The sequence below is a fragment of the Natrix helvetica genome (genome assembly GCF_964273705.1).
Source record: "Natrix helvetica genome assembly, chromosome: Z".
Classification (NCBI taxonomy): domain Eukaryota; kingdom Metazoa; phylum Chordata; class Lepidosauria; order Squamata; family Natricidae; genus Natrix; species Natrix helvetica.
In genome coordinates, this window is record NC_138554.1 from 69,310,401 (window position 1) to 69,322,890 (window position 12,490).

At 45.9% G+C, this 12,490-nt stretch overlaps 1 protein-coding gene across 1 annotated transcript in view; it reads right to left on the reverse strand.

Moving 5' to 3' along the window:
• VOPP1 (VOPP1 WW domain binding protein) overlaps positions 1 to 12,490 on the reverse strand; it is a 49,626-nt gene that overhangs the window by 19,497 nt on the left and 17,639 nt on the right. Inside the window, exon 3 of the mRNA XM_081971062.1 lies at positions 436 to 513. Within this exon, the coding sequence (XP_081827188.1) occupies positions 436 to 513 (78 nt within the window). The remainder of the gene's footprint in view (positions 1 to 435; positions 514 to 12,490) is intronic.

Sequence of the window (12,490 nt, forward strand, 5' to 3'; positions counted from 1 at the left end):
CAATCCCAGGTTGGTTTGAGGGGACGGAACAGCTTCTGATCTTTAGGGAGTTAGAGGCTGCATCTAAAAGAAAGAAGGGATGACCAGGGAGAGACTTCATGGTGTGGAAGAGATGCTTGCCTTGATGCTATTCACTCATTCTAAGCTTGTATATGCCCAAAAGAAAACTCTTGTTTCAGATTTAATCTTTTATTCTTGTTATACCCATATTTATTGGATATTATGGCCCATTGAACAGAATGAAGCTTACTTACATGAAGGCAGGTATCAGGTTGTATTAATTACTTAAATCCGTCTGTCAAAGTAATACAGGAATTCTTGTCTGACTGATTTAGAAGCTGCTTTGGGCGCTTAAATTAATGTTCATAGTAAATTAACCACAAAGGAACACTTCATGGATATCACATTAACCTTGCTAGTTGCTTACCAACTTACCAAAAATACCATAGTCGCTGGATCGACAGATTTCTCACGCAGCATCTTGAACCACAACAATCTTCATAGGATCGACATCTAGGGATAGCAATGGAAAAACTAAGAATTTTAAGAATTAAAAATTAGCAGGAAAGCAGAACCTCAAAATGCAGTGAACATGATTGCTAGATACAAATTCTGGAAGATTCACAGTTTTGCTTTAAAGACATTTACATTATCTTATTTGTGGGATTAGCTATCCAAAATCAAAAGACACAGAGGGGCTGTTCCCTGGAAACTAACTAGAGCAGTGGTTCCCATACTTTTTTAGTCCATCACCCCCTTGGTGCTACAAACTGATCCTCAGTGCCCAGTGGTGGAATTCAATTTTTTTTACTACCAGTTCTGTGGGCGTCGCTTGATGGATGTAGCTGGGGGGGTCATGTGACTGGGCGGTTTGCATGACGGAAGGAAGATAGTAACAATAAAATTCAAAACTGTAACAATTAATTGCACATTTATTCAAAATCCAATTTAAAAACCTTTTTAGTTAATGTTAATTCAACAAAATTGTTGAACATGATCTGGTTTTTCTTTGAAGATGTTTTGTTTCTCATCCAAGAAGTGTCTTCAAAGAAAAACCAGAAAGTCCAGTTGCCTCTTGAAAAAGCACCTGTGGGATTCTGAAGCATGATGAGATGACCAATTAAATAAAGTTTCGTTTTACAAAGTAATTTGTAAGTCAAAGTCAAATTTGCATTGGTGTAATTAAGAAAGCACCAACATTTGCTTGAATTATTTGATGAGATTATTGCATGGTACCTAGGGATTCCCAATATGGAAAGTGAGAATGGGAACATTTTAACAGATCTATATGTTCTTGGGTTATAATTTTCACTAAAGAACCATGGGGATGGAAAGGGAAATATAGACAATGGAGTCCAATCCCCTTCCTCAACAGATTGGAAGCAAAGAATAACTCTAACAAAATGTAGCCTTTTTCCTCTTTGGGGAATCATTTTCTTTTTTTAATTATTTTCCCCCCAATACAACTCATGCAAAGGGTCATCCACACGTACATTACAATTTCCACACTTTTAATTTACATATTTGTGATTCCTTATAACTTTTTTAAGCTCAACATTTTTAGTACAAATCAGCGTATTGACATATATATCACTAATGCAGTTTCCTATCTCTTCCATTGACATAATTAACTCCTTTTCATAAATAAAGTTCAGTTGTCTCACCTCTCTTTCTCCCTCTCTTCCCCTTCTCTCTCCCTCTTTCTCCTTTCCTCTCTTCCACTCTTTCTCTTCCTTCCTCCTTCCCCACTTCTCTCCCTATCTCCTTCCCATTCTCCTTTCTTACTCTCCTCTCTCTCCATCTTTCTCCCTCTCACTTTCTTTCTCCCTCCTCCCCTTCACTTCCTTCCTCCTTTTCTTCCTCTCTTTCTCTTTGACTTCCTCCCTTCTTCCTCTCTCCTTCTCTTTCTCTCCCTCCCTCTCTGCCTCCCTCCCTCCCTCCTTCTCTTCCCCTCTCCTTGTGAAAAAAAAATAGCTTGGCAAAAAAGAAAAACTTTTTCCCCTCCTCCTGGCTGCTCTGTTGCCCTCCTCTCCCACCCTGGATTTTAAACTGAATGCTAGGCTCAGCTCTGCAAGGGAGAGCCCAGACAGAGGGAAATAGTTTAGAAAAAAAGAAAAACATTTTTTCCTCCTCCTGGCTGCTCTGTTGCCCCCCTCCCCTGCCCTGGATTTTAAACTGAATGCTAGGCTCAGCTCTGCAAGGGAGAGCCCAGACGGAGAGAAATAGCTTGGGAAAAGAATAGATACCTTGGCTGGGGCGTGGGGGAGGTAGCTAGAATAGAAGCAAAGGAAGACTCACTGGGCAGAGATCTGCTGGACTGTGTGGTTGAGATAAGCGAGGGAACCAGGCTGGAAGTGCTCAGCTGATTGGCAGCTAACAGAGCCCCAGGCAGAATTGCGCCTTGTAAGGGGGCCACCTTCAGCACTCCTCTGCCACCTCCCTTGCCTCTTAGCACCTCCCTAAGTCATCCCACTGCGGTACCGCCCACTTTGGGAACCACTGAACTAGAGTGCTATTTGGACCTATCAAGAAGTCATCATCAAACTACCACAGATTCAAGGACAGAAAATTCTTTAGCTGCTGATACAACTGATTTTTTTCTTCATTCATATTCATGGGATTATACTTTGGATACAGTAGGAAAGAAGAAAACAAAATTGTCTACAATTTCACATGGACATAAAATAATATATTTTCAAAACTGGATATTAATATTGATGAAGCCAAGCGACAAAACATGGATTAACAGATCGCCTTTATCTGGCCATATTTATTTTTTAAAAAACCAAAAATAAAAGTCTTCCTAGAAAAATGTGGAAAAAAACAAAGTAAATTAAAATAATTCATGATTTCATTACTTAATTAACAGTATTATACTTAAGCGGCCAGTTATCCAGATATTTATACTGGATTTGGCATTTTTGTTCACTTATCAAGTCCTTACCAAGAACCTGAGATAGGCAAATGTTGCTGTTTAATAACATTAGAAATAACATATAAACAAGTAAAGCTGCCTTTGAAATTATTATTATGGTTAGTCGCACATTTTTTCTGTTCTCAGATTATCCCTCTATTTAATACCAATATAAATGAAAAGGAATACACATATTCCCAAACTGGATACAGTAAGTTGTTAGATGTTGGCTTAGCATTACAGGAATTTCCCTGTAAATATTCCTAGGTGGAATCTCTTTTTTAGGCTATATGCCATCAGTGGAGAGGTCTCAAAATCACCTTCCATTGGGCTTTTTCTGCTTATGATATGGACAGTGAAGTCTGAGGTTGGATAGAAAGAACCACTGCTGCCCAAAGAGTTTAATTACAATAAAAACCTTTCAGAAACACATATTTACTATGAAGCAACTATATTAAGAGCTGTAAATCATGTGCTCAAATGGTGGATCTACCAGAGCCTCCAGGACTTTAGCCAGATCCCAGGTTGGATATCTATGCACCACTGGGGGCTTTAGATTAACCAGCCCTTTCAAGAACCCTCGGACATTGGGATGATGTGCTAATGACTTCCCCCACTCCAGGTAAGTATGCTAGTGAGGGCGGCCACCTGTCTCCTAAGAGTGTTGGGGGATAACCCCTTCTCCAAACCATCCTGTAGAAATTCCAGCACCTAAGGGATGGTAGACTGAACTGGTAAGATATGCTTGGTCATGCACCAATGAGAAAAATTTTTCCAGCTGGCATTATAAATGCGGACCGTCGACGGTCTCCTGGATGCCTGTACGGTGGAAATGATCCTGTCCGAGAGATCGCCTTCCCTCAGCGCAAGCCACTCAACTGCCATATGGTCAGCTGAAGCCACTGAGGGTTCGGGTGTTCCATAGACCCCTGGGTGAGGACAACCTTGTCTGGCGGAATCCTCCAAGGTCTCTCCAGCGACAGTGACCGCAGGTCGGCAAACTAGGGGCGACACGGCCAGTGAGGCACCAGAAGGATGATCTCCGCTCTGACACAGATGACCATGCGTTTGACCCTGGGGAGGAGAGGAATCGGGAAGAATGCATAAAGTAGGCCCCTGGGCCAGGGGTAGCGAAGGGCATCCACTGCTTCCACTCCAGGTGTGTTGAACCATGTGAAAAACCTTGGTAGCTGGGTGTTGTCCGTGGTGGCAAACATGTCGACGATCGGGAGACCAAACGCTGTGTTATCTCCTGAAAAAGACAAGGGTGCTGACGCCATTCGGCTTGGTCAACAGTAGCCCTGCTAAGTCAATCAGCAGTGACATTAGCAATGCCCGAGATATGCTCTGCTGAAATAGACCCAAGATTCTCCTCCGCCCAGGAAAACAGGACATTCGCTTCTGCCATAAGATCACCTGATCTAGTATCTCCCTGTCTATAATGTGGGCTTTGGCCGTCATATTATCAGTCAGAACAAATACATGTTGTCCGGAGACAGAATCCTGAAAATTCAATAGGGCCAATCTCAGGGCCGGTAGTTCCAACTAGTTAATACTTCTCTCCGCCTCCTTTCGTGACCATTGGCCTTGTGCCATTTGCGTCCTCATATGCCCCCCCCAACCGTACAGACTGGCATCGGTGGTAACTGTCACTCTACTGAAAACTCTAAAATGACACCCTTTCTCTATGGCTGGTGACCTCCACTAGAGGAAAGAGTGGCGAACCTCCCTGGGTAATGGTATCTTAGTCAAGGAGACACTGCAATTAGACTTCTGGTAGGGAAGAAGGCACCATTGCAACTCCCTTGTGTGTAATCTAGCCCAGGGCACAATGGAAATAGTAGAAACCATCTTCCCCAACAATTTGGATAGAGTGGCCAGAGACACCCAATGTCCTCTATTACTATATGTTTAAGGCTGTTGAGGTGGTCCTCAGAAAGGAAAACCTGACCCACCTCTGTATCAATCTAAGCTCCCAAATGTAAGATACGAGTTGTGGGTGTAAAATGGCTTTTGGCTTCATTGATGGATAAACTATGCTCCCTCAATACATCTAACATGAGGTGAAGGTTGTCCACCGCCCTGTCCCTGGAACCTGATTGTACCAATATATCATCTAGATAAAGTTGTACCCTGACAGGAATGGAGCGCAGATGGGCTGCCAAGACCGCCAATACTTTGGTGAAAACTCTGGGCGCGGAAGAAAGGCCAAAGGATAATGCCCTGTACTGATAATGACGTGACATGTAACAGAAACGCAAGAACTGACGATATTCCCTCAGGATGGGCACATGCAGGTACGTCTCCGTGAGGTCAATTGAGGTGAGAAAATCGCTTTCTCAAATACCTTCAAGAATAGTGACTAAGGAATGCATTTTAAAACGTCTGTATTTGACAAACTTGTTTAATCGTTTCAAATCAAGGATGGCCCTCCACCCTCCAGAGGCCTTAGGTATCACAAATACAACAAAGTAGAAACCACAGCCAGCTTGATCAGTTGGCACCTCTTGTATAGCCCAAATCTCAAGCAAATGCTGTATAGCGGATTGCATAAGGCACCTCCTCTGGGGGTTGTTAGAAACAAGGCAATGAAGAAAGAACTTTGGGGGTGTGGAAACAAACTCCAAGGTCAGACCGAACCTGACCGTGGCCCTAACCCAGGCATCAGTGTTGTGGCCTCCCATTGGTCAGTGAAAAAACGCAACCTGCCTCCAATGGGGAACTGTTCCTGAGAGGGATTAAGGTCTGCGGTAGTATCGGTTACCGCCCCCCCTGAAAGGAATGCTTAGATTGGTTACCTCTCTGCTGCCGATACTGTTATTGCCTAGACCATTGAAAAAACTTCCCTGTGGGCGATATTCCGAAGGAGGGTGCTCCGGCTCTCGGGTGGGACTCCCATACTCCTGATTACGAAATGGCTGTCTTCTAGGGTAAGGAGCCGGGCATGCGAACCCCTTCTTGGGATTGGAGGTGAGGATTTTGTGTTTATCCTTACCCTCAATCAATAGGGGAGTGAGTGAATCCCCAAAGAGTGTGCCCCCCCATATGGCTCAGATGCCAGGCGCCATTTATGTTTGACTTCCGTCTGCCACTGTCGCAGCCACAAAAGTCTGTGTGAGGCTACCGATGATGCCATTGCCCTGGAGGCGAACCAGGTAGTGCTCAAAGTAGCATCCGCGGTGAATTGTACAGCAGCTACAATTCTGTTCAAGACCTGATGGGCCCTTGAATCCCCGACTGGGATCCACCCCTGCAGCTGTTGTAGCCAGCTAAAGCTTGAGCAGGAGAAGGAAGCCGCTGTCAAGGCCTGCATCGTCCAGGCGGACGCCTGGTGGCCCCGCTGGATGACCTGGTCAGCCCATTTATCCTCTGGCTTGAGAATGTCCTCCAGAGCCCCCACCATTGGGGTGTTGGTGTACAGGGCTGCGAAGAGCAGGTCAATTGTTGGCCACAACAGCACCTTGTTGAGGTCGTCTGCAACATTATAGAAGTGGTTGACGGAGCTGGGCGGGATGTAGGAGTGGACCACTGATGCTGAATAGTATCAACAAACAACTGTGGGGCCGGAATGGTATTGGTCCCCAAACACTGGTTGACTGGGACTGTGATGGGGGTCCCTTCACTGCTTGAGTCCCAAGCTCAGAAGCTGCCTTGGCCTTGCATAACAAGGGGGTGAACAAGTTAGATGGAGAAAGGCCAGTTTAGGAGGGTTTATTGGTGATGGGCCCCTCCTAATCCGACAGGTCAGCATCATGGGCACTCTGGGCTCCGCCCCCTTTTCAAAATGGAGTTCATGCCCTTTTTCGTGCAGCCGAGGTCCCTCAGAGCGGCGCCGAGCCTCCCAGAGAAGCACTTGACCATCTTTTAAATTTTCGGCTTGACCGGGCGCTTGCAATCGTCCTGGGCTCTCCCTGTCAGCGCACTGCTCCTTTAAAGCGAGAGCGGCCTCGCACACACCGTTGGAACTGCTTCGGCAATTGGTGCGCTGCCCTGACGCTGAGTGGTGTTCCGGGCTCTCCCGTCTCCGCGGCTGTCAGTTTTAAAAGGAACAGCACACTTTTCTCTGCCTTTCAGGCCGTTGTTTAAACTAGGCAGGGAGCCAACGCTCCTTGTGCTGCTCAGGGGGGAGGTACGTGGCCTGTGGGCAGCAGCCCTGTGGCATCAAGCGTCCAAAGCCCAAACATTGGATCCAGGATACTCACAGTTGCTGTAAAGAATCAACAGTTCTGAATCTATCAAATTTTTGACCAATTAAGGTAGAGATAAGAAGGATAACACAACTGTCCCAGAATGGACTGAGTCAGAAACTGGGTGGTACCACTCATGGAGGTGGATTATATAGTGGTTAATTAATTAGTAATCAGACTCAGTCCAATCAGAGCACAGACAGTGTCAACTCATGCATGGATGCTATCTCCACCCTTATTGAGAAAGAAAGACCTTTTGCCGAGCTCACTGAAAACTGGTTCATATTTGACATGTAAACATATGAATCTAGTTCTGCTAGATTAGACATAAGATATGGCTAGTGCACAGATTGATTGCGTCACATGATGTATCACGACATATCATTACTTTTTTCCCTTTGCGGAGTAAAGGTCTGTGCGTGATGCATCTGGCCCATGGGCCGCCAGTTTAATACCCCTGGTCTAGTGCTATCTCTGCATGAGAGCTTCTCTCAGTCAAGAACAGATAATAGTTGGTCAAGTAGATACATGTTGGACTAGAGCAGTGGTGGGCAACCCGCGGCTCGGGAGCCACATGCGGCTCTTTACACCCTTTAATGCGGCTCTTCTGTGTGCCAGGTGCCCGCTCCCCTCCCTCCTCTCGGGCTTCGGAGGGAAGCTTCTGCAAAAGCCCGGGCGAGTGACAACCAATTTTGGTCCTATGACTGCAGAATGCTGCAAAATACCATAAATGCAGGCCAGTTGTTGAGTGTTTCAAATGTGATTGGAACACTCAACAAGGTGACCACAGTGTGTGTGTGTGTGTGTGTGTGTGTGAGTGAGAAAGACAGACAGAGAGAGGAACAGAGAGAGGGAGTGAGTGAGGGAATCAGAGAGAGACTGACAGACACACACACACACACACACACACAGAGGGGGGGGAGGGAGGGAGAGACAGATAGACAGACAGAGAGACACACACAGAGTGAGTGATTAAGTGAATGAGTGAGAGACAGACACACCCACATACACAGAGTGACAGAGAGAGAGGAAGGGAGGGGAGAGAGACAGAGGGAGAGACAGAGACAGACACACACACACACACAGAGTGAGTGAGAGACAGACAGACACACACACACACAGAGTGACAGAGATGGGGGAGGGAGGGAGAGAGAGACAAAGAGCCAGAGAGAGAGAGAGAAAGAAAAAGAAAAAAAGAAAGAAAGTGGGAGAGAGAGATGAATTTAAAAACAACAACATACAAACCTGACTTACTCAAACTATCCAAGGAAATGCAAGGCCAATGTTCACATTAGTGGTTGTGACTTTGTCAGTCAATGTCAGGATGTAATTTTCTCTACATTATAAGGCAAATTTTACGGAATTTAACGTTATCGATAAATAATATCGTTCTAAAGTTTTTGTTTTATTAGTTGTGTTATGTGTATCCTCCCGACCTATGTGGATACTTGCATGCAGAATATTCTCAATAAAAACTTATTGAAACTAAAAACAGTGTACCATCCTATGTATTTTCGGTTTTAAAAATGTGGCTCTCAAAGTAAATTTCAATCGTGGTTTTGGCGAGATTTGGCTCAGTTGAAAAAAAAGGTTGCCCACCACTGGACTAGAGCAGTGGTTCTCAACCTGTGGGTCGTGATCCCTTTTCACTGGGGTCACTAAGACCATCGGAACTCTAAACTTTAAACTCCACTTCATGTTCCTCGAAACCCCACGCGGATGGGCTCCAGAGTCATCGCCAGCTGCACAGAGTCGCCGTGGCTCCACATCATAGAAAACATAGGTGTGCGTGCACACCCCGTACAATTACAGCTTCGGAGACTCCACAATGGCGGGAAAGTGTACTCACTCTGACAAAGCGCTGCCTTGTCTTTCACAGCCACCTTGTTTCCAATTGGGGGGGAGATATCCTCTGCATGGATCCCCCCAATTGGAAATGAGGCGGCTGTGAAAGATGTGTGGGGTCCGGAGCCCGCCCGTGCTGCCGAGGATGGGCATTGGACGGGATGCCGGCCATGCTGGGAGCCATGCTGAGCGCAGAATAGCAGGCAGCCAGGGAGCCCTGAAGCAGCACCAGCCAGCATGTCCCGCAAGAAAAGCCCCAGAGGCAAGGGCGGCAGTGCCACGTCCTCCTCCATCCTGCCCATTGCCCAGCAACGTGCTGCCGCTGCTGCTTTATCAAATGGGCCAGGCAGGGGGCAGGCGCGGCCTCATTTCCAATGGGGGGAAGAAATCCTCTGCATTGATTCCCCCCAATTGGAAATGAGATGGCTGTGAAAGATGTGTAGGGTCCGGAGCACATTCGTGGGGGGGAGAGGTTCCTCTCGCATTCTTCATCTTCCCGGATGGGCTCCGGTGTCATCCCCAGCTGCGCAGAGCCTCGGCATGGTTTCATGCCATTGAAAACATAGGCGCGTGGTGTGCGCACACCCCGTAAATTACAGCCTCGGAGACTTTCCCCCAGAGAAAAATGCCGCTGCCAGGTACTTTTAACCTGTGATTAAAGGTGACTACAGTATGTGTGTCTGTGTGTGAGAGAGACAGACAGACAGACAGACACACACACACACACACACAGACACACAGAGTGACAGAGATAGGGGAGGGAGGGGAGGGAGAGAGACACACAGACAGACAGACAGACAGACAGACAGACGTACAGAGAGAGACAAAGAGAGAGTCACACACACACAGAGTGAGTGAGACACACACATACACACACACATAGAGCGACAGAGATGGGGGAGGGAGGGGAGAGACAGAGAGACACACAGACAGACAGAGGTACACACAGAGAGAGAGACACACACACAGAGTGAATGAGTGAGAGACAGACACACAAACACACACAAAGTGACAGAGATGGGGGAGGGAGGGGAGAGACAGAGAGACACACAGACAGAGAGAGGTACACAGAGAGAGAGAGAGAGAGAGACACACACACACAGAGTGAATGAGTGAGAGACAGACAGACAGACACACACAAAGTGACAGAGATGGGGGAGGGAGGGGAGAGACAGAGACACACACAGACAGATAGAGGTACACAGAGAGAGAGACACACAGAGAGAGTGAGTGAGAGACAGACACACACAGGGTGACAGAGATGAGGGAGGGAGGGAGGGAGGGAGAGACAGACACACAGAGAGAGACAGAGAGACAGAGAGACAGAGAGAGTGAGAGACGGACAGACAGACACACACACACACACAGAGTGACAGAAATGGGGCAGGGAGGGGAGAGACAGAGAGACACACAGACAGACAGAGAGAGGTACACAGAGACAGAGAGAGACACACACAGAGAGAGTGAGTGAGAGACAGACACACACACACACACAAAGAGTTACAGAGATGGGGGAGGGACAGAGAGAGACAGAGACCGGGAGACAGAGTGAGTGAGAGACAGACAGACAGACAGACAGACAGACAGACACACACACACACACACACACACACACACACACACACACACACACAGAGTGACAGAGATGGGGAGGGAGGAAGAAACAGACAGACACACACACAGAGTGAGTGAGTGAGTGAGAGACAGACAGACAGACAGACACAGAGTGTGAGTGAGATACACACACACATACACAGTAACAGAGATGGGGGAGGGAGGAGAGAGACAGAGATATACAGAGAGAGAATGATAGACACAGAGGGGGAAGGAGGAAGAGAGAGACAAAGAGCCACACACAGAGAGACAGAGAGACAGACAGAGAGAGAGACAGAAAGAGAGAGAGATATATTCTCTTAATATATAGATATATTAAGAAATATTTCACAATATATAATTACATATTGTTTTTTTATTAATCATATGCTTTAATTATGCTCAATTTATAACAATAAAAATACATCCTGCATATCAGATATTTACATTACAATTCATAACAGTAGCAAAATTACAGTTATGTAGCAACGAAAATAATTTTATGATTGGAGGTCACCACAACATGAGGAACTGTATTAAAAGGTCGCAGCATTAGGAAGATTGAGAACCACTGGACTAGAGTAATCTGTAAAGGCAGTTTAGTAAGACTACAAAAGAGGGAGACATCAATGAATAGGAAATGTGAATCTCTAGGTAGTATATATTATTAATTTCTAATGTGGCTTTCATTATATTACATAAATTTATTTTCCTTCCATTGACATACCCTATAATTACAGTCACTGCCACTAGGAAGAGAACTTGAAACTTTTATCCCATATAGGCATATTTGCTAAGTAGGCTCCCCGTTAGGAGAGCGAGTGTGCAGAGAAGCGTAATGAGAGTGGTGTTGGAGAACACACAAACCAGCATACAGAGACACTGCAGTTTTTACTTATGTGGAAAATAGAGGTATTCAGAGTTCAATTTACAAATGATTCAGTCAGTCAGTTATCCATCGAACACAGCCCAGTATCATATAATCAGTTCAGCACACAAAGTAGCTAACAGTAGCAAAACTCACAGTAACTCACAAGCAGTATCTACCGATCAGCATCTAACAAACAGTGAGCTAACAGTCATTCTGGCTCCATCTTATGGCTGCTTGAGGTAACAGCAACCAATCCCATTTTACAGCAGTACTTAAAGCTACAGTACTACCATCATGGTTTATATATTGCTGACCCAACTGTTAGCTTACATTCCTAACATTCTCCCCTTTGGGTAAGCAGTATATATACCCTTACAGTCTGAATCAGTATTCATCACAAAAATGTTTGTGTTTTACAGTACCTTGAGCTTTGGTAAAATGATCTGCTATGTTATCTTCAGACGTACAATACTCTAGTGTAATCATATTTTCCAACCTTCTTCTTGACTCTTCCAATAGGCCAGTGCTTCTCAATTATTTTCTGTCATGCCCCCCCTAGGAAGAAGAAAACATTTCGGCCCCCCCCGCGCGACTGTAAATAGTATCATTTGTCTATAAAATTGTTATAAGTACACCTCTGCATAACATAGCACACCGGTCTTTCCTCATCTCCCACCGTAGTCACATGCTTTCTTTCCTCTTTCCCTCTTACTTGTCTATCCTTCCTTCCACCCTCCCTTCCTCCTTCCCTTCCTTCCTGCCTCCCTTCCAGTTCCCTCCTTCCTCTTTCCCCCTGCCTGCCTGCCTGCCTTCTTTCCCTCCTGCTTATCTATGCTTTCTTCCTTCCTTGCACCTCCCTCCCTTCTGCCTGCCTTCTTTCCTCTTTCCCTATCCTCCTATCCTTCCTTTCTCCCTCCCTCCTTTCCTGCCTCCCTTCCAGTTCCATTCTTCCCTCCTTCCTTCTGCCTCCTTCCTGCCTGCTTGCCTTCTTTCCTCTTTCCCTCCGGCGTGTCTGCTTTTCTTTCCTTCCTTCCACCTCCCTTCTGCCCTCCTGCTTTCTTTCCTCTTTCCCTCTTGCTT